The sequence below is a fragment of the Stenella coeruleoalba genome (assembly GCF_951394435.1).
Source record: "Stenella coeruleoalba genome assembly, chromosome: 3".
Lineage (NCBI taxonomy): Eukaryota > Metazoa > Chordata > Mammalia > Artiodactyla > Delphinidae > Stenella > Stenella coeruleoalba.
In genome coordinates, this window is record NC_137148.1 from 8,847,906 (window position 1) to 8,869,835 (window position 21,930).

Here is a 21,930-nt window from a genome sequence, read left to right on the forward strand (position 1 = left end):
GGGGGGGGGGGGGTCCTTTGGGAATTCGCCGCTCACATTTGGCAGTGGGAAATATATCAAAAGGCCCTTTCCTAAGGGAAATGTTCCGCTCGTGCAGCTGTGAGCTATCTGTTAAAGCAGAGGGGGCGCCGAAGCCACACTGCTCAGGCGCGTTCCGCCCCCTCCTCCAGCACCGGCCTGAGGCCGGCTTCGGCTCGGGTCCTGTGCGCGTGCGCGACGCCAGAGGAGCAGGGCCCGCGCGTGTCTCGGTTGCCTGGATACCGCTGCGAAGCAGTAGCTGCGGCTTGCGCTCCAGTTGCCGTGTCGCGGCTGTTGCTAGAACTGGCGGTCGGTCCTTATTTTACGAGGAGCCCGAGAAGGAGCGGGTAAGAGCCCTCGTCGGCCGTCCGCGCCTCACGAAGCCGGCCTCTCGGCCCGCCCCCAAACCTAGGATTCCGGCCGGGCCCTGGCCCCGGCCCCACCCCAAACCCGGGGAAAGGCGGGCGGCCAGGCCTGGCCCAGTTTAAACCTGGAACCCCGACCTGGTTCAGGATCCCGGACCTCGGTCCCGCCCTAAACCCCCGTCCTCCCCCAGGCTCCAAACTCCGGACCCGGGACCCCGGGCCCTGAGCCCCGTGGCCGTCGCGTCTCCCCCGCGCCCCAGGCTGACCAACCCTCCCTTTCTCGACCCGCAGCACACCTTGATTCTTCCCAGCTTGGTCCTGGTCTGCGGAGAGCGATGCCTCTTCCCGACACCATGTTCTGCGCGCAGCAGATCCACATTCCCCCGGAACTGCCGGACATCCTGAAGCAGTTCACCAAGGCTGCGATCCGCACCCAGCCCGCCGACGTGCTGCAGTGGTCCGCGGGGTAAGCGCCCCAGGGCCAGCGCCTGGGAGAGCCGGCCCGTCCCCGTGCCCAGTCGTGCCTAGTGAATCCTTCCTGGACCAGTGGTCCAACGCTCGGGACACTTAGGGTACCGGCAAAACTTTCACTTTAGCATTGGTGGTATCTACACCTTAAAGTATCATCTAGGAAACATCATGGTTTTATTGACCACGAGACCAGAAATTACTGCAAAGTGCTCATTTATCTACAAAGCAATGACAGCTCCATTGTTGGAGAGTGGTATTTATGCAGGTAGACTAAAATTTATAAAACAGTTACACTGGGTAAAAAGTTTCTGCATTGTGTTACAAAGTCAAACTATCACAGTTTCTTTATTTGTGAAATGATTTTTACAAGGAGGAATCTTATGATTATGTTCCTTGTCTTCAGAGAACCCTCCAGGATTAGGTACCTGTTGAGTTTATTGGAACCAGAAGGTCTGGTTCACGTTGGGGTAACCATCCCAAGGCTGCTATAAGGTCAAACTCTGCCCAGCTTAGTTCACAACACATGAATCTTTGCAGTTTCTTGCAGCAAACATTCTAACCATTTCCAGGAACAGACATTAATACTTTAAAAGTCACAACTCAACAGACCTTAGAACCATTAAAATAAACCCTGTTGATTTTATAGGAAGGCTCTTTGTCCTTTTTCAGTAAACAAATTCAGACTCGGAAACTCAATTTTGTGGTCCCAAGAATCAGTATAAATTTAACTTAATATTTTTTAGTAACTAGCCCGTCAAATTTTGCTGACCTTCCCTAAACCGTGTGACCAAAGTGAATTAGTTTCCTATGACTGCTGTTAACAGATAACCACCAAACATGTTGGCTTAAAACAAGAAACGTTTATTCTCTTACAGTTCTGGAAGCCAAAAGTCCAAAATCAGTTTCCCCAGGCTACAGTCAAGATATTGGTGGGACTTTGCTCTCTCTGGAGGTTCTAGGGAGAGTCTGATCCCTCCCCTTGCCTTTTCCAGCTTCTAGAGCTGCATTCCTTGCATTGTTTGGCTCCTGGCATACCTCCATCGCCAATACTGGCATCCTCACATCTACCTCTGCCTCCCTCTTCTAGGGACACTTGTGATTGCATTTAGGAACCATCCTGATAAGCCAGGATGATTTTCCCATCTCAAAATCCTCACTCGGGCTTCCCTGGTGGTGCAGTGGTTGAGAGTCTGCCTGCCGATGCAGGGAACACGGGTTCGTGCCCCGGTCCGGGAAGATCCCACATGCCGCGGAGCGGCTGGGCCCGTGAGCCATGGCCGCTGAGCCTGCGTGTCCGGAGCCTGTGCTCCACAACGGGAGAGGAGGCCACAACAGTGAGAGGCCCGCGTACCGCAAAAAAAAAATCCTCACTCAATATCTGCAAACTCCCTGTTACCGTGTAAAAGAAGATCCACAGCTTCCAGGATTAGGATGAGGATGTCTTTGGGGCCCTTACTGCACCTGCCACCAGAGGCTACTGGTTAATCCAGCACTTTGCCTTCTGACAAATGCTTCTGTCTATTGCTTCTGAAAGACTCTCTCAAGGTTCTTGCCCAAAATTGTGGCCTCTAGTATTAACCATTATTCAAGCCTAAATAAGAGATACAACTGATTCATAAGAGTTTATTTGTTCTCTACCAAACATTCCAAGATTTAATCTTTTTTTTTCTTGGAACATTACATTTGGTAACACTTTAGAGACAACTATTTTAAGCTTCACTTTAATTTAAAAGGCTTAATCGAGAAATTTCTGAATGTTCCATGCAGCTAATTACTCTTAAGAGCAGTTTTGGAGTTTAGGAGAAAAAGCAAGCATTAGTCATGTGTCCCAACTCTCTCAGAACAGAATCTGTTAGGGAGAGATGTCATCCAGAAGAGGGTGAATTGGTCTTTGAAAGATTTCGTAGTGATTGGGGTTAAGACAAGGCAGAAGAGGAAACAGCGTATAACATGAGGGCCACGACAGGAAGGGAAAAGCACCGGAAAGCAAAGCAGAAAGCCAGGGTGCGTCTGGAAGAGACTGCTGTGGAAGGTTCCAGCACGCATTCAGGGGAGGGTTCTTCTCAGACGAGCCTCACCCCCAGCCTCTGCCACGACGCAGCGGCTAATTGGCTGTACATGATGATGTCATTGAGTCCTGAAGGCTTGTGCTCACGTGCGCCTTATATTCGAGGGCATGTGACACAAGTTGGCCTGGCCACTCAGGCAGGCTTCCTCCACCTCAGCTCTATGGCTGCTTTGGAGTGACATCTCTTTGGGGGGCGTGGGGCTGTCCTGTGGATTAGAGGGTTCTTGGCGGCCTGCTGACCTGCCCCCACCAGGTGCCAGAAGCACCATCCACCCCAACTTGTGGCAACCAGAAGTGTCTCCAGACGCTGCCAGTGCCTTCCTGGGGAAGGGGCGCTGCGCTAGAGGCTGGGCCGAGCCTGGTGATTGGTTTGGCGCGTGGTGAGGAGTAAAGTCCGCGAAATCGTTGAAAACCCTAATTCGGAACATGGCAAAGTGAAGCACCCCCTCAACCTGGCCCTGTAGGTCTTGAGGTCCACGTTTGTCTAACTGCCTGCCTTTTAGCTTTCTCTCAGACTATTAAATTCACAAAATATGACTGGACTTGTCCTAAAAGCGTGAAAACAAAGTCAAATTTGAGGGGTGGAGAGAGAAGAAGGGGATGAGATATAACATTTCTGTTAGCCTAACAAATACCTATTTATCTACATCTTGTTACATCAGAGATGTCTCTATTTACTCATATCTTTTTTAAAAATTTTATTGGAGTAGAACTGATTTACAGTGTTGCGTTAGTTTCGGCTGTACAGCAAAGTGATTCTATCCATTCTTTTTCAGATTCTTTACCCATATAGGTTATTACAGAATATTGAGCCGAGTTCCCTGTGCTCTACAGTAGGTCCTTGTTGGTTATCTGTTTTACATAGAGTAGTGTGTATGTTAATCCCAAGCTCCTAGTTTATCTCCCCACCCACCATTTCCCCTTTGGTAGCCATCATTACTCATATCTTTTATTTTTATTTCTTTTTCGGTACACAGGCCTCTCACTGCTGTGGCCTCTCCCGTTGTGGAGCACAGGCTCCGGACGTGCAGGCTCAGCGGCCGTGGCTCACGGGCCCAGCCGCTCCGCGGCATGTGGGATTTTCCCAGACCGGGGCACGAACCCGTGTCCGCTGCATCGGCAGGCGGACTGTCAACCACTGCGCCACCAGGGAAGCCCTACTCATATCTTTTAAGTTATTACCTGTGGCCGTGGATGATTTAGTGTTTTGTTTTCCTGGATATGTCATTTCTTTGATGGAGGTAAAGTCATGGGGGCAGCAAATGATGTGGCTTCAGCCGCCGGCCCCGGCTGACACGTGCCCAAGGGGAGTGAGTTTCACAGAAGGACCCTGCCTGGCACCCTGCCCCCCTCCAGCCAGAGCCCAGGTGTACACCCCCTCCTGACTTGTTGCCCCAAACTGTCTCTGTGCCCCAGCTTATTCCCAGTTTAAGCAGTAATATCCGTGTCCCAGAAAGGAACAATTAAGGGAAAAAAATACTAAAAAACAAACAAACAAAAAAAAAACAGGCAGGAAAAGTGAAGGGTAGGGGGAGGTCCGCACCTGACTTAGCCAAACAGTGATTTCCCTGCTCCGGGTGCCTTAGAGCTGAATAGGCGCAGAGATGCTTGAAATCAAGCCCCTCAAAAAGCAAGGCCAAGACCCTCAACTGTCAAAGTGGCATGACGGACCATGACCTTGCACTCGGGTCATGCGGGGCCCCGACCTCCACATCCCCTGGCAGTCTCAGGACTCTGATGGCGTTCGCTGGATAAGTGTAGCACCTGTTACCAGGGCCCTGAGACCGGGGCTGCCATTGTCCATGTGGTGCAGATAGAGAAACTGAGGCACGGGTGGAGGTGAAGTCGGAGAGCTGAGTGGAGGAGCCAGGACAGGAGCTGGGCCAGGGCACCGAGCACTGTCCTCCCTCATCACTGTCGCCCTCTGGGTTCATTGACAGAAGTACATGAATTCAGGGGCTGGTTGTGTGCTGATGAGCCTTCAGAGATGTCTGTCGTTGTTAGGTATTTTTCAGCTTTGTCAAGAGGAGATCCACTTCCTGTAAAAGACAGAATCGAAATACCCATGGCTACTCAGAAAACAGACACAGGCCTGACTCAAGGACTCCTTAAAGTTTTGCACAAGCAGGTATAAGAGTTTGCTATCAGTCAGCTGAACTTGAGATAAAACGCCACAGAAAGCTCCGTGCAAGCCCCGCCTTCCCTGCAGTAAACCTTCAAGGTTTATTCAAAGAAGGAATCTTGGATTCAGGGCCTTTCTCTGGTTTAAAGAACCCAAGATAGCTACTCATGATTATATAGAAATATAATTTCTTTTAACTACCGAATTCAGATGCAAGAGGCTGCTAGACTAAGAAAAATATCTGAAAATATGAAATTTTAGACATGGGAGTTGCAAGATCCTTCTTGAAATATGTGTTTGTAAAAACTATGCTAACATGATAATCCGCCACCTTCTTCATCTGAAAGACAGATTGCCCTCGGGCGTCTGGCTTCCAGCCCTCCTGAGAGCCCTCGAGACCCACCATCTCACTTGGAAAGTTCATAGAAAGTATATTTTATCTGAATGATTGGGCTGTGTTGCTAAAAACAACCTCAGTGGTATAACCCTGAGTTTTAAAGCGACTCGTCCCCATTCTACATCTCGAAGTCCTGTGTTCCTGTTCGGGGTGCAGTGACTTCTGGAAACGAGATTTTCCCATTTCTAGTTTTTCTAGATTTTTCCCATGTCTAGTTTAAGGGAAAACGAATAATCACTGCAAGGGGTAGTTTGGGAAAAGACATGCTAAAGTTGCTCAAACCTCTTTCACGCAGAATATTGCTAGCAGATCACAGGAGTTACCAGTTTTCATGAAGTTGTCTAAAAGAGTAGAAGGAATAAATTTATTTTCAGTGTTGAGATTTACCCCATTTAACTGTTAGCATGTTTCAGGGTTGGATTTTATTTGATTTATTGGAGTTTTATTTGTATTGTGAAGTATTTCAGGCAGACAATAGAGAATCATGTACGCCATGTCTGTTTGCCCATTTTATTAAGTCATAACATTATGCCATGTTTGTTTCCCAGTCCTTTTTTCTCTTGAGAAGTAACTTGTTGCCAGTCTCTAGTTCCCAGCCCCCTTCTCTGCCTGTGCATCCCCTGTCCCCAGACACACACATCCCCCCCTCCCCTCCCCAGGGCTAATGGTGCAGTGAATTCAGAGTTCATATTTGAAAGGGGATGGGTGCTCTGTTTAAGTCTTCAAGAACGTTCTATTACTTCTTGGGGCTTTTAAACTTAACGTAGATTGTGTCATGCTGTGTTTTCTAAACAGTGTAGCCACAAGGAATATGTGGAATTAGCAGATCTTGAGCGGAAATGGAAAAATCTGTGCCTGCCGGTAGAAAAATTCAGAGCTCTCTTGCAGTTGGATCCTTGCGAAGACAAAATCGAGGAGATAAAATTTTTAGCGCTTGGATGCAGCATGCTTGGTGGGGTACGTACCTATAAGTAGCATATTAATAATTCTGTGTGCTCATAGGCCTGGCTTAAAAATGATTTAGGTGTTTCAGTAACCGAAGCAACACTTTCATTACTTTAGTAATCTTGTCTTAGAAAAGCAATTTTTTTCAGATGTTTATTGTATTTTAGGCTTATAGTTACTTTAGTTTACAGAAGTTAAGTACTTATGAATGCCTCAATTTAAAAGATGTTAACAGTAGACAAACCATACAGATACTGTTAAAATGTGTTTAGTTTTTAGAAGAGAATGCATCAGTGACTTTTATTAAACTACATGTCACTTGGTAAATGATACTATGTTGCCCTCATCTGTGCAAAGAGGCATAAGATTATTTTCTATTTTAGTTAAAATCTGTTATTAGTAACTAATACTGTAGATACCTTGCTGATGTTAAAAAGTATAACTCATACAACTTAGGAATGAAGACACAGGGAATTCCCTGGTGGTCCAGTGGTTAAGACTCCGCGCTTCCACTGCAGGGTGCATGGGTTTGATCCCTGGTTGGGGAGCTATGATCATCCCACAAGCCAGGTGGCTCGGCCAAAAAAAAAAAAAAAAAAGACGAAGAAGAAAAAGGAATGAAGACACAGACGTCCCTTAAGGGAGGTGGGTGTGGTAGGGAGGGGGTGGAAGTCTAGAATCTCTCCTTAGCCTTAGTATTTGAGTCACCCTGTGAGACACACGGGTCAAGTGCAGGGAAAGTTACCACTTTAAGTTTGTGAAGAAAGGGGTTGAGAAAAGAGAGCTAGCTCCCTTTACTGCAGAGACGAGCAAAGTTTGCTACCCTCTCCCTTCAGTCTTTGGACCCCAGAGCACGTAACTGGCTAACTCTTAGTCCTCACTTCATGGGGTGCCCTCGTCTCGGGTCCACGCATCAGCCTCCTTAATTCTGTTTTAACTTTTAAGAATTACTTTATGTAACACTACCTTGCGTGACCACTAACACAACTAAACCACTAACACAACTAACCTCCAACCCGTCCCCCTGCCGCCCACACCTGAAGCATCAGCTCCCCTGATCTCACGCTTCCCATTGATCCCATATGGACCCCAAGAAATACATCATTTAGTTGGTTTTAACTTTATGTTGTTACTAATCTTCTGGAACTTTTTTTCACTGCCAAGTAGATTTCTCTTTATTCATCTGTATCATTACAGACGCTGTGGTTCATTCATCTCCTCTGCTGTGTGAATATAGTGCAATTTACTGGTTCTGTTAGTGGTCCCAGCGAGAACCTCTGAAACCCCAGTAAAGTCGGGTGTTAGGCTAGTCGCTTCCTTTTGCTGTGTACCTGCCCACACGTGGTGTTTCCGGTCAGCCATAGAGAAAGCGGTCAGCCCTGGGCTGGACACCTCAGACCAAGTTCCCTCCTCTAGGCTCAGAGGCCACCAGGGAGAATCCCAGCGGGGTTTCATTGGAGGAAATTTTTTTTTAAATAAATTTATTTATTTTTGGCTGCATTGGGTCTTCGTTGCTGCGCACGGGCTTTCTCTAGTTGCAGCGGTCGGGGGCTACTCTTCGTTGTGGTGCGCGGGCTTCTCATAGCGGTGGCTTCTCTTGTTGTGGAGCATGGGCTCTAGGTGCGCGGGCTTCAGTAGTTGTGGCACACGGGCTCAGTAGTTGTGACGCACGGGCTTAGTTGCTCTGCAGCATGTAGGATGTTCCCGGACCAGGGCTTGAACCCGTGTCCCCTGCACTGGCAGGCAGATTCTCAACCACTGTGCCACCAGGGAAGCCCTATTGGAGGAAATTTTATGTTGCTTTGTTCATCTGGAACTCTGGAAGCAAGATTTTAATAATATAAAATAAATAACTAATATTTGATTTTATGGTTTGCTCCTCTAAACTTAGTTGTGAAATTTAGATTTTTATAATGATGAGAAATTAGACTATTTCATATTTGGGGATCCATCTTTGTAATTTCTACCTCCCTACTCAGGAGAATCAGCCATTAGATTTCAAACCAAACCAAGCCTGTTTTGTAAGATAAGACATCTTACTGTGTGTGGGGTGTGACACTAGATGGAGACATTTGTTAAGGATGGAGCTTCCTTTCTGAAGTGACTGCTGGGGAAGGGACAGGGAAACAGCACACACACGCTTCTCTATTCTTCCTATAACATGTCACTTATCCCCGTCAGCCAGTGTGGGACCCTGGCCTGTCCCCTGAGGAAGCCACCTCTGTCAGGAGTCTTTGCTGTTGGCCTTTGACTCTCTCCTGGTGCCAGTGGCCCCCTTCTCACTGTGGAAAGCGGGAAACCTTTCATACTTTCATATCCAGGCGAAGTTCGCAGCCTGAGATGCCAGCTCTGCCCTGGCCTGCCCACCCCCGTACCCCGAGTGCAGGGCTGACAGCCGTGCTCTGGGTCCACGGGGGCCAGGAGGAGCCAGGCCCAAGGCGGCACTTGTTTTGTTGATGCACCGAGTGCCCGCATTGGCGGGGTAGCTTGGAGATGCCCCCGGAGCACAGTGCTGTGACTTCTGGGAGACGCTTCTTCATCTAATTTGGCATCTTAGCATTTGTCTTTACGCTTAAAAAAGAAAACCTTCACAAAGGAGCAGATGAAGAAGTGAAGCGAGGTGAGGAGGACGCTTTCGTGGGTCACTGCTGTCCACCTCGTCGCACACAGGACTTCTGTGAAATTGGACGCTGGTCGCTCTGCCTGGACGTGTCGTAGCGACTCCTGCTGCCCCGCCCACTCCACGGCGTCTCACGGCTTGTGGCTCTTCAGTTGCTCTTCGGAGCCACTCTAGTCAGATGAACCGAGTTCTCTGCAAAGATTGGAACCTCAGATGTCTGAGCCACGCGCGTCGTTCACCCTCTGTTCCTTCCAGGGACGTCTGTCAGTGTGGCTTTTTGTGGGCCTCGCCCTGAGTGCCGAGCGTCCCGACAGCCCCTGCCCGTGGAGGGACGTCTGGTACATCATCGAAGCCCCGAGCGCTGCTCTGGTTCTCACATCGACGCTTCAGACGGGGTGGGGGAGCGTCAGGGGCCGGCCGTGTCTGTGGGCACCTCTCCCTTGCCGGGCGAAGCGAAAACAAGTCTGTGTTGTGACCTTCACCTTAGGTTTCTGCAGCCCCATCAGGGGTCCTAAGCATTTAAGAGGTGGATCAACATTTGTCATCTGTTTTTTTAAGTATGGACATCTTTTTTGTAATGTAAAAACTTGTGGCCCAAGTCCCTATTGCACCCACACACGACTGACAAAGCCCGTAATGACAAACTACCCACCTGCCTCTGGTTCGGGTTTGAAAAGCCTTTGCACTTCATTCACGAGAGCATCCCTCCGTGTGTACAGCTGCCAACATATGCGCGTGTCACGTAATTTCCCATCAGAACGTACTGCTTACGAACGGCCAGCGTTTCTAGGGTTCTTACCAGGTGCGGGAATGTTCGGAGCCCTTTGTCTGTTTTCTCTTTTGTCCTCCCAGCAGCCCTTGGAGGAGAGTCCTGTTCTCCGAATCGCAGGGTGGCGAGCTGTGGGCAGAGGCTCGGCGCCTCAGGTGGAGGTGGTCGGGCAGGATTCGGACTCAGACCACGGGCTCCGGAGGTGCCGCCACCGGTAGACGCGGGGGATGGAGGGGCCCCTGAGGATACCCCTGTAGCCCAGGGAGTGCGCCGCCCTCAGGTTGGGACACCGTGTCAGAGAGTAACATCTCCTAGGCCTTCCCACTGATACCGTTTTATGTCCTCACGTGATCCGCACCCCAGAAATCTTTGTGTCAGCCTCCCAACAGCTCTGGCTCTGGACCAGCTGCAGTCTGGCTGCTCTGCCCGCACGCGCCACAGAGACTTCTGCTGCCCCGTCCACTCCACGGCGTCCACTCCGCCTGTTGGGTCAGCTGTCTGTGACTCGTCGAGATGCCCTGTGCGCTGCAGGCAGCACCTGGCTCGCTCTCGGCCGCTCTCCCCAGGGCCCCCAGTTCAGGGTCCCGCTGGGCCTCTCAAGTCCATTCTGAGACGCCCACCCCTGCGGCCAGTGCAGAGATGTGGCCCTGATGTGAGTGCAGGCGTCCAGCCGCAGGCACGTTTAGGAACTGCCTCTGCTGACCAAGCAGCTGGTCGTGGGCCCCCGGGCTCGCTGCCCCACAGGCTGAGCGTCTCCTCTGTGGGGAAGCAGGGGTGGGGTTGGCGGATGCTGGGCCTGGTAGCCCCTCCGTCCCTTCAGCCTGATGGACTGGCTTCACTCCAGCACCATGTCCGGCCAACTGGAGAATGTGTGTCTCCCTGCGGCACCGGCCGTAATCCCCAGGACCACGTTGTAAATTAGGAAAGCTGCGAGGATAAGGAAACAAAAAGGGTCGCAGGCTTTTTAGTTTTTGTTTTTAACATCTTGATTGGAGTATAATTGCTTTACATTTTTGTGTTAGTTTCTGCTGTATAACAAAGTGAATCAGCTATACGTATACATATATCACCATATATCCTTCATCTTACGTCTCCCTCCCACCCTCCCTATCCCACCCCTCTAGGTGGTTACAAAGCACCGAGCTGATCTCCCTGTGCTATGCGGCTGCTTCCCACTAGTCATCTGTTTTACGTTTGGTAGTATATATAAGTCCATGCCACTCTCTCACTTCGTCCCAGCTTACCCTTCCCCCTCCCCGTGTCCTCAGGTCCATTCTCTACATCTGAGTCTTTATTCCTGTCATGCCCCTAGGTTCTTCAGAACCTTTTTTTTTTTTTTTCAGATTCCATGTATATGTGTTAGCTTATAGTATTTGTTTTTCTCTTTCTGACTTACTTCACTCTGTATGACAGACTCTAGGTCCATCCACCTCACTACAAATAACTCAATTTCGTTTCTTTTTATGGGGAGTAATATTCCATTGTATATACGTGCCACATCTTCTTTATCCATTCATCTGTCGATGGACACTCATGTTGCTTCCATGTCCTGGCTATTGTAAAGACAGCTGCAATGAACATTGTGGTACATGACTCTTTTGGAATTATGGTTTTCTCAGGGTATATGCCCAGTAGTGGGATTGCTGGGTCATAGGGTAGTTCTATTTTTAGTTTTTTAAGGAAACTCCATACTGTTTTCCATAGTGGCTGTGTCAATTTACATTCCCACTGACAGTGCAAGAGGGTTCACTTTTCTCCACACCCTCTCCAGCATTTATTGTTTGTAGATTTTTTGATGATGGCCTTTCTGATTGGTGTGAGGTGATACCTCGTGGTAGTTTTGGTTTGCATTTCTCTAATGATTAGTGATGTTGAGTGTCCTTTCATGTGTTTCTTGGCAATCTGTATATCTTCTTTAGAAAAATGTCTATTTAGGTCTTCTGCCCATTTTTGGATTGGGTTGTTTTTTTTTTTTTTTGATATTGAGCTCATGAGCTGCTTGTATATTTTGGAGATTAATCCTTTGTCAGTTGCTTCATTTGCAAATATTTTCTCCCATTCTGAGGGCTGTCTTTTCGTCTTGTTTATGGTTTCCTTTGCTGTGCAAAAGCTTTTAAGTTTCATTAGGTCCCATTTGTTTATTTTTGTTTTTATTTCCATTTCTCTAGGAGGTGGGTCAAAAAGGGTCTTGCTGTGATTTATGTCATAGTGTTCTGCCTATGTTTTCCTCTGAGAGCTTTATAGTGTCTGGCCTTACATTTAGGTGTTTAATCCATTTTGAGTTTATTTTTGTCTGTGGTGTTAGGGAGTGTTCTAATTTCATTCTTTTATATGTAGCTGTCCAGTTTTCCCAGCACCACTTATTGAAGAGGCTGTCTTTTCTCCATTGTATATTCTTGCCTCCTTTATCAAAGGTAAGGTGACCATATGTGTGTGGGTTTACCTCTGGGCTTTCTATCCTGTTCCATCGATCTGTATTTCTGTTTCTGTGCCAGTACCATACTGTCTTGATTACTGTAGCTTTGTAGCATAGTTTGAAGTCAGGGAGCCTGATTCCTCGAGCTCTGTTTTTCTTTCTCACGATTGATTTGGCTATTTGGGGTCTTTTGCGTTTCCATACAAGTTGTGAATTTTTTTGTTCTAGTTCTGTGAAAAATGCCAGTGGTAGTTTGATAGGGATTGCATTGAATCTGTAGATTGCTTTTGGTAGTAGAGTCATTTTCACAGTATTGATTCTTCCAGTCCAAGAACATGGTATATCTCTCCATCTGTTTGTATCATCTTTAATTTCTTTCATCAGTGTCTTATAGTTTTCTGCATATAGGTCTTTTGTCTCCCTAGGTAGGTTTATTCCTAGGTATTTTATTCTTTTTGTTGCAGTGGTAAATGGGAGTGTTTCCTTAATTTCTCTTTCAGATTTTTCATCATTAGTGTATAGGAATGCAGGAGATTTCTGTCCATTAATCTTGTATCCTGCAACTTTACCAAATTCACTGATTAGCTCTAGTAGTTTTCTGGTAGTATCTTTAGGGTTCTCTATGTATAGTATCATGTCATCTGCAAACAGTGACAGCTTTACTTCTTCTTTTCTAGTTTGGATTCCTTTTATTTCTTTTTCTTCTCTGATTGCCGTGGCTAAATCTTCCAAAACTATGTTGAATAAGAGTGGTGAGAGTGGGCAACCTTGTCTTGTTCCCGATCTTAGTGTAAATGGTTTCAGTTTTTCACCATTGAGAACGATGTTGGCCCTGGGTTTGTCATAAAAGGCCTTTATTATGTTGAGGTAAGTTGCTTCTATGCCTCCTTTCTGGAGAGTTTTTATCATAAATGGGTGTTGAAAGCTTTTTCTGCATCTATTGAGATGATCATATGGTTTTTCTCCTTCAATTTGTTAATATGGTGTATCACGTTGATTGATTTGTGTATACTGAAGAATCCTTGCATTCCTGGGGTAAACCCCACTTGATCATGGTGTTTGATCCTTTTAATGTGCTGCTGGATTCTGTTTGCTAGTATTTTATTGAGGATTTTTACATCTATGTTCATCAGTGATATTGGCCTGTAGTTTTCTTTTTTTGTAACATCTTTGTCTGGTTTTGGTATCAGGGTGATGGTGGCCTCATAGAATGAGTTTGGGAGTGTCTCTCCCTCTGCTATATTTTGGAAGATTTTGAGAAGGATAGGTGTTAGCTCTTCTCTAAATGTTTGATAGAATTCTCCTGTGAAGCCATCTGGTCCTGGGCTTTTGTTTGTTGGAAGATTTTTAATCACAGTTTCAATTTCAATGCTTGTGATTAGTCTGTTTATATTTTCTATTTCTTCCTGGTTCAGTCTCGGAAGGTTGTGCTTTTCTAAGAATTTGTCCATTTCTTCCAGGTTGTCCATTTTATTGGCATAGAGTTGCTTGTGGTAATCTCTCATGATCCTTTGTATTTCTGCAGTGTCAGTTACTTCCCCTTTTTCATTTTAATTCTGTGTTGTAGGCTTTTTAAAACTGAGATTTGGAATCAGTGCCGCTGTGTGACCCTGAGCTCAGGCCACAGGGCAGGAGAGAGACCCCCATGGTCCTGACTCTGTTCAAAGGGTCAGTCAGGATATTGTCCACATTGCTATTTTCCTGCAGGTAAAAGGGACATGGTGGGAGCTGTGAGGTGGCTCATGGTGTCGTCACGAGAGCAGCTGTAATTCTGAAACTGGAAAAACCCACGGAACTGGCGCTGGAGATGCTCAGGAGGCCGCAGCGCCCGTGTTTCTCACGCGTCTCCACTTGGATTTGAGATCCGGCTCAGGCGTGCACTCTGGGCTGCAGACAGTTCAGCCACCTCCTCCTGGACGAATTTCCAACCAGGGAATAATGGGCAGGCGGTTGGAGAAGGGGGCGCTGGCCAGGGAGGGGTCCGTCCTTGTGGCTGGTGAGCCAGTAGCCTGACAGCGCACAACCCTTGGAAGTGAGAAATCTGTTGTAGGAAACAAAGTCCCCAAACCAGGCAAGGTGCCTCATGAATCCTTTAGGGTGTAAAAATTGCTGCAAATCTTTTTGCCAGAAACATCAACACTGGTAATGTCATCTCGCCTTTGCAGAGGGAAGTGATGCCAGAACACTTTGATGTGTTTTTTCCTTAAATAGCTCTTCCTCGGAAGCGCTGGAACATCAGTCACCCAGCGCTCCTGTGCAGGCTCCTCGCCAGCTACCTCCCCCCACCGCCCCAGGTCCCACCCTCGCGACGACTGCCCTCCGCTGTGTGGGCTAAAACAGCAGCATCTAATGTAGCAATGCGTCCCTGAGACGTTTCAAGCAAGGAGCCAGTAAAATACACAATTTTGTTTTCACCAAGTCCTCCCTCAGGACAGCCTATCGGGGGCCCGGCGTGGGCAGTTTTCCTTGGAGAAATGAATGCCGTCATTTTTCTAACTAGAGCATCGTTCTGCCTGCAGAGTTGGGCTAACGTCAGGACTGCGCCATTGCCCCAGCCCCGCCCCAGTGCATTCTGTCTCAGCAGGGCTGTCGGTCGGGGTGGGGCATGGCTGGTAGCTTTGCAGACGCCCCGAGTCCCAGCTGATGGCGATGGGGGAGATGTGCTCCTATGGTCCAGCCGAATGCCTGGAACCCAGGCACGTGTAAGCCCTGTCACTCGCTCCCTGAGCCAGCCCAGTGACTGTTGGCGGTGGTGGAATGTGGTGGTCACGGCCAAGCTCAGGAGGTTGGCTGCCTGCGTCCCGTCCCAGCTGGCTTACCTGGGACAAGTTAGCCTCTCTGGGCCCCCTTGGCCTCATCTCATGAGGTTACCGTAACGAGTAAATGAGATGCCAAGTCAGGCTCTCAGAGGGTCCCTGGGACATGGAGGGTGCCAGCCATTCGCAACTTCTGTGCAAGAACCTCATTTCAGTCCCCCTGCCTTTCCTCTCCTGCTGCCGGAAGCACAGGTGATTTTTCTCTGATATTGACCATGAGAACCTGGTCCAGCTCCTGGTGCTCGAAGAAGCAAGCTGCTGTGTTGTAAGAGGACCTCAGGGAGACCCCCGTGTCGGGAACTGCAGGCAGCCTTTCAGAGCTCAGGGGGGTCTCCGGCCAACAGCCAGTAAGAGTCCAGCCCCGTTCCAGTCCTACAGCCCCAGGGAGTGAGTTCTGCCCTTCCCTAAGGGCGGCTGCAAGTGGATCCCTCACCAGTCGAGCCTCTGGATGAGAACCAAACCCTTGCTGCCACCCGATTGGAGCCTCACAGAGGGCCCGGCGAAGCAGTGCCGAGGCTCCTGACCCACAGACACAGAGAGAATGAATGTGTGGTTTAAAATTTACACAGACTGGCTCCGGCCCTTTGCGTGTCCCTGAGGCCATGGGATGTACTTCCCCCACAGTCACTGTTCTGGTCAAGCAGGTCTGCGTGCGACTTTCCCTAAACCTGCACCTTTCCCCTGGGGACTGTCCTCTGTAGCCATCCCACCGGTTTTTTCTTGCTGTTTCTCCTTGTGAGTGCAGCCCAGATTCATTCCCACGGGAGCTTCTCTGGAGGGTTCTAGTCTGTCTCCTAGGCTTGCTGTCTGAGCTCTGTCCTCCCTACAGTGGCAGCTGCTCGATGTTAGTGCCACCAGGGATGTCCCAAGTCATTCCCATTTTTTAAAAAAAATTTTTAATTCTTTTATTTTTTTCCTCATTAGATTTTTTTCTATTAAGGTATAGTTGATTTACAGTGTTGTGTTAATTTCTGCTATAAGAGTCATTCCCATTTAACGTAAGATCAAATCTGGGGGCTTCCCTGGTGGCACAGTGGTTGAGAATCCGCCTGCCAATGCAGGAGACACGGGTTCAATCCTTGGTCCAAGAAGATCCCACATGCCACGGAGCAACTAAGCCCGTGCACCACAAGTACTAAGCCTGCGCTCTAGAGCCCGTGAGCCACAACTACTGAGCCCATGTGCCACAACTACTGAAGCCCGCATGCCAAGAGCCCATGCTCCGCAATGAGAGAAGCCACTGCAATGAGAAGCCTGCACACTGCAATGAAGAGTAGCCCCCACTCGCCACAACTAGAGAAGGCCTGCGTGCAGCAACGAAGACCCAATGCAGCCAAAAATAAATAAAATAATTAACTCTATTTAAAAAATAAATAAATAAAATCTGGGAATCAAATTTTTTTCAGGCCAATTACAATACATCTCGATCAACCCTTTTCTTTTTCTTTCTTAAGGCAATTATAAATTCCCCTAGTTCTTAATTCACACCGAGAGGATGTACTTTTGAGAGAACTTCTGTAAAATGTACTCAGGTGTTTATTCTGCTGCTGTCTTTCCTTTCAGTTTAGTGAATCCCGGTAGTAACCGTTTCTCCACCTGGTTTGTGGTGTTTCTAGTCATTGAACACTGCCATGAAGCACCTGTGTGAGATCCTGACTGCTGACCCCGAGGGGGGGCCTGCGCGCATTCCCTTTGAGACTTTCTCCTACGTCTACCGTTACCTGTCGGGACTCGACTGGGATATATCTGCATCAGACACGGAGTCCTACCTCTCCTCTCTGAAGAACAGCATGTAAGTGCTCGAGGGCCCAGGAACGCAGGTGCCTCGGTGGCGGGACGACTTCTTTCTTCCCATTCTTCTCTGCTCTCAGATAACGTGGTACCCGCGAATCCGGCCTTTTGTAGAAGGGAAGGCGGCACACGCTGTGCCCCGAGGTGTCACTCAGTGATGCTGAGGATACCCGGGCCTCGGGAGGCTGTGCCGGTCTCTGCAGACTTCAGAGGGAGACAACTTATCTCGTCCTTAAGAAACATGTATCCAAAACGCATCTTGATTCTTAAACACGGGATGTCACATGGTTTAAAACCGGGGCATGTTCAAAAGTAAATACATTTCTCAACAATGAAACACCGAATGGGTCCCTGCAGGTGGAGGGCGTGAGTGAGGAGAGACCCCGTGCCCTCTGCCCTCCCCCGCCCCGTGCTGTGCTGCCTGTGTGTGGGGGAGGGGGACGCGGGGGAAGGGCCACCCCTCTACGGCGGGGGGACTCGGGGGGAGGGCCTCCCCTCTAAGGGGGGCGACGCAGGGGAAAGGGCCGCCCCTCTAATGGGGGAGACGCGGGGGGAGGGCCGCCCCTCTGGGCGGGGGAAGGGCCGCCCCTCTAACGGGGGGGGGGGACGCGGGGGGAGGGCCATCCCTCTGGGCGGGGGAAGAGCCGCCCCTCTAACGGGGGGGGGGACGCGGGGGGAGGGCCGCCCCTCTAAGGGTGGTGACGGTGCTGCTTCAGGCAAGCCAAGAGGGAGGAGGAGGCCCTGTGATGAAAGGGCAGCGCCCCAGGCTGCCAGGCCTCCCAGTGCCGCCAGGCCTCCCAGTGCCGCCTCTGTGCCGGGATGTAGTCGGGGGTTCAGATCACGAGAGAGCCAGCGCTGGGAGCTGGTGACGGTGACAGCTCCGCCGCCTGGCCCCTGAGAGCCCACGCCCGGCAGGCCCATCACAACCTCCCAGGCTCGGTGCCCTCCACCGTCCCCAACCGCCCACGTCTGGGGTGCCCCGGAGCTGACCTCTCAGCCCTCCCTGTCCCTTCCTCCCCTCCTCCCTTCAGAAGCGCACCCCCTTGAGGACCCGCCACCGGACTGGGCCTCCAGACCCCGTCCTCCCATTTTTCCTCCCTCTGGTCCGTCATCCACCGACGTGGCAACCTCTCCCCTCCCCCTCGAAGCTGCGGCGCCTCGGTCTCTCTCCGCCTCTCCACACACCTGCGGCCGGCCCCGCACTCTGACCTCTCAGACCTCCGTCTGGCGGCCGCGGTTCCTTCATCCTCCTGGGCCTCCCCGTCTCCCCAGACACCACGACTCCCTGGCCCTCTCCTCGCGCGTCCCAGGGGAATCTGCCCGCTGCCAGCGGTCGCCCCTCCCTGATCCTCCTCTTTCCTGAGCCCCGCCGCCCCGTGCCGCCCGCTCGTGCCGCCCGCTCACCGAGGACGAGCCCGAGGGGGGGCCTGGCGTCCTGCTAAAGCCGTCTGACCTGGGGACCGCCCCCTGCCCCTGCTGCCGTCCCCGACCAGGCCCCAGAGCGGCTCACACTCACGCACTGACCAGAGCCCTCCTGTCCCCCTCCCTGTGGCCAGCCTCCGAGCCCGGCCCTCCGTTCCCCTCTCCTGTCCCCTCCCGCGGGGACCCCAGCCCCTCCTGGCACGCGGCCCCTGTCTGGCCGCTGACCTCCGCACTCGGATGTCACAGCGCCCGCTCGCCCTCTCCTCGGCCGTGTAGGTGGGTCCGGTGCACACGTCAGGCTTATTAACACGTCCCAACAGAACTCCATATCCCCCGGACCTTCCCCTCCGCAGTTCTGCTTCCCCGCTTGTGGACCGCGTCACCGTCCCCCCACTAGGTCAGGACAAGACGTGGGTGACTCTCGACGGAAGCCCCTTCCCCCCGACCCCTCCCCCCGGGACCCGCCGCTGCCCCTGGTTCTGGCCCCACCGGTTCTCCCGCCTGCACCTCCCCAGCTCGGCCGTTCCCCACACGGCGGCCACCGTCCCCGGGAATGATGACTCGAGTCACGTCCCCGCCACGCCTTCCCGGCCTCTCGCGCCCAGGGGCTGATTCCTGCCCGACCCGCCACCGTTTGCCTGGTGAGCGCTGCCTGTGCGTCTCTCCCGCCCGCGGCGCTTCAGCCACACGCCGCCCTGGGTTTGGAGAAGACAAAGCTTGCCCCGACTCCAGGCCTCTGCCCTGGCCTCAGACACCCCGCCCATCTGCACAGCTGCCGAGGGTCCTCAGCTCAGCAAGGCCTCCCCTAAGGGGCTCTGCCCATGAGGCAGCACCTTCCGCCCTGGGTCCCACCGTGAAGCCGTCTTCCGTGCTGTTCGTGGAGCACAGCCATGCGGCGGGTTCAGCAGCCTGGGGTGGCGTCTGCACGCGGAGCGGTGCTGGGGGGACATCGGTGAATGCACCCCACGGGTGGTGGAGATGGCGGGACACGGGAGCCTCTAAGGAGTTCGGGTTATGTCTGGTGGCACTAGGGATCCACAGAAGGTCTTAGGGAGCGTGGTGGTGAATTTTGGTTAGAAGACCCCTTGAGCAGCAGATGTAGGGGACTAGCTAGGAGGTTTCTGCGAAGGTCTGGAAAAGAGCTGACAAAGAAGCGAGAGGCTTTTTAGTGCTGCTTGGATTTGGGTGGCTGACTGGAGGTGAGGAGTGAGGGGAGAGAGCCTTCCAGGATGCCCAAGTGGCTCCCGCCCGGGTGGATGTTTGTGTCTCTCCCAGGAAGGACCTGGGGGCGGCAGTACTTGTGAGTTGATGGGCCTGTGGCGGGGTCGGGGCGGGGGGTGCTGCAGGACGTGTCAGGGAGCTCAGACCCAGGCTGGGATCCTCCCAGGGGGACGCCGGGCATCCCAGTATGAGGAGAGCACCAAGGGTGGGGCAGCGGGAGTCCAGCCTTTTTGAGGTGGGGGCAGTGAGTAAGGAGGACCTGAAGCAGGAAGAGTGAAGCGGGGGAAGTGACGCCAGGAAGGGCTTGGGGGAGGGGGCGGGCAGTGAGGGGCCTTGTCCAGAGCGGCAGACCCCAAAGCTGTCCCTTACGCTGGCCACAGAGGTCACTGTGCCCCTGGCACCGGTGATTTCCGAGGAGTGATGGGGACAGAGGAGCTGAAGTGTGGCCTCCAGCTACCCACGCGGGTACAGCTCACACTCCCAGGAACGGGGAGGTAGGCTTGACCTCCACAGGGAGGGGCTGAAGGTAAAAAGAAGGGCATTTAACTGCCGGCTGGGAGGTCGGGGTTTATAACCTGGTGTTTGAAATACAGACAATAACGGGATTCCCCTGCTCCGGAGCAGAGGATGGTCCAATCCCCATCCTCTCGGCCCGTTGCCAAGTGGCCACAGTGGGAGGCTCTCCCACAGGTGTGGTTCCCCTGGGCCCGTAAGAGATGGTTCCTTTTTATGGTAAAATATATTTTAGAACCGCTAACTTGTGTTCCTTTTACTTTTAAATATGAGCCCTCAAGACAGCTCTAATTTTCCCACTGATGTGGGAAATCAGCATTGTTACAGTTCAGTGTTTTTACATCTACTAAGTTGCTAGTAGAAATTTACTAATGTTCACCATCTTTTATCTATAGATAAAAAATCAGAAGATATACTCATCAGTGCCAAAGTTTCATAGACTTAAGACAGTCCTTTGAGTTTTACTGGACCAATGCTTAAAATAGAAAGATACTTTTGTTATACTAGTGACTAAAATTTGAGTTGTCAATAAAGAAAAAACTGCAAACATAGTACTGAGTTTTTCACCTAGAAAGATATGTGCGTTTTTTGTAAAAGAGAATAGAGTGCTTTATTTTTAGAGGTAAGAATTACTGATTTGAGACCATAAATTATCAATTTTTTAAGGTAAAACTTATAAATTATACTGTATTCCATAAAAATTGTATTGTGTGCAGTAAGAAATTACTAATAAGTGTCTTTATCTGTTTCCAATTTAGAGACTCTAGAAAGGATGGCATGATAGGACTTTCAGATTTTCTTCGTTCTAAAAAGGAAAATGTAGAAAACCTCGAAAAGAAAACTCAGAAGACATAGGCCATTAATACAGAGAAGAACACATTTTAATGTCAAAATAGTGTTTTTTAAAATCTTGGCATCAAATACAACTTGTCATTAACCACATGCATATGTAGTGTGAGTTTTTCTTTTAATGGAATGTGACCAGTGCATCATGGGGCCCTATTTAATGATTATTCTTCACCGTGTTCTCCTAAGAACCTTAATGCAAAACATTCACAGCAGTGAAATGATCTGAGTAAAACAATGTTTGGATGCTGCAGAGTAGGAAGGGGAATGGGCAGTTTAAAATCAGCTGTATCTCTTCTTCTTTCAAAACTCCTGAGCGTCAGGAAGGCAGATGCCCCCTGCTCCCTGGCAGCCACACCTAAGGCTCCCTGGGAGAAAAGTCTTCCGCTGAAGCTGGGTCTTCTCTGTGACAGGAGGGCCTGAAGGACTCACTGGCTGGAAGCGCATCCGTGGCTGGGAAGCAAACTGGACCATCAACTTGGACCAGCACTTGGTCCACTGGACAGAGATAAGCCTTGAGATCCTTTATTTGCTCTCTTGATACCAAGTCCTCAAAATGACAGTGTCAATGAATACATCTCAGGTTAGTTTTCTGAGAACTTGGGAATGTTTTCTCTCTGCAGATTTGTTACCATGCTAGTAAATTTTATCGGTGTTCAAAGACTTGTGAAAACCCAAAGTTAGGAGATGCAGTTGTTATCTAAAGAAGTGTGTCATTTTTTGCACTGAAAGGTGTGAAGTATATTTTTCATCTGGACACTAAGCTACTGTATTTGAGATGATCGTTTTCCTGGACTTACAGTCACCCTTGCAGTGAACAGATGATATAGAGAGACTATTCATAAAATTACAAGAAACTTTTCAGAGTTGGAGTTTTAAGAGCTTTTGCAATTTTTGAGTTGCTTTAAACCTTCTCAAAGTTTGATTTCCCCAAAGAATTTAAGTATTTTTCTCCTTCTAATCATAAAGCCTCCATGCACGTGGGTAAGTGGAAAGACACCTTAGGTTTTGTATGAGTGCAGTGGTAAGTCATGTGGAGTGACCAGATGTGTGCAGGGGAAGCACTGCAGCAGGAAGGGGTGTGCAAAGGAAGACACAGAAACGGTACTTGGCCATCCCGTGCACCTGAC

At 50.2% G+C, this 21,930-nt stretch overlaps 1 protein-coding gene across 1 annotated transcript; it reads left to right on the forward strand.

The window, feature by feature from the left end:
- The first annotated feature begins 297 nt into the window (after positions 1-297).
- On the forward strand, positions 298-20,824 carry ROPN1L (rhophilin associated tail protein 1 like). The gene is made up of 6 exons (XM_079916297.1): positions 298-365; positions 675-849; positions 4,927-5,050; positions 6,237-6,398; positions 16,624-16,799; positions 20,713-20,824. Exons 2-6 carry the CDS (start codon positions 719-721, stop codon positions 20,807-20,809), a joined length of 690 nt encoding a protein of 229 aa, XP_079772423.1. The 5' UTR covers positions 298-365; positions 675-718; the 3' UTR covers positions 20,810-20,824.
- The last annotated feature ends 1,106 nt before the right edge of the window (positions 20,825-21,930 follow it).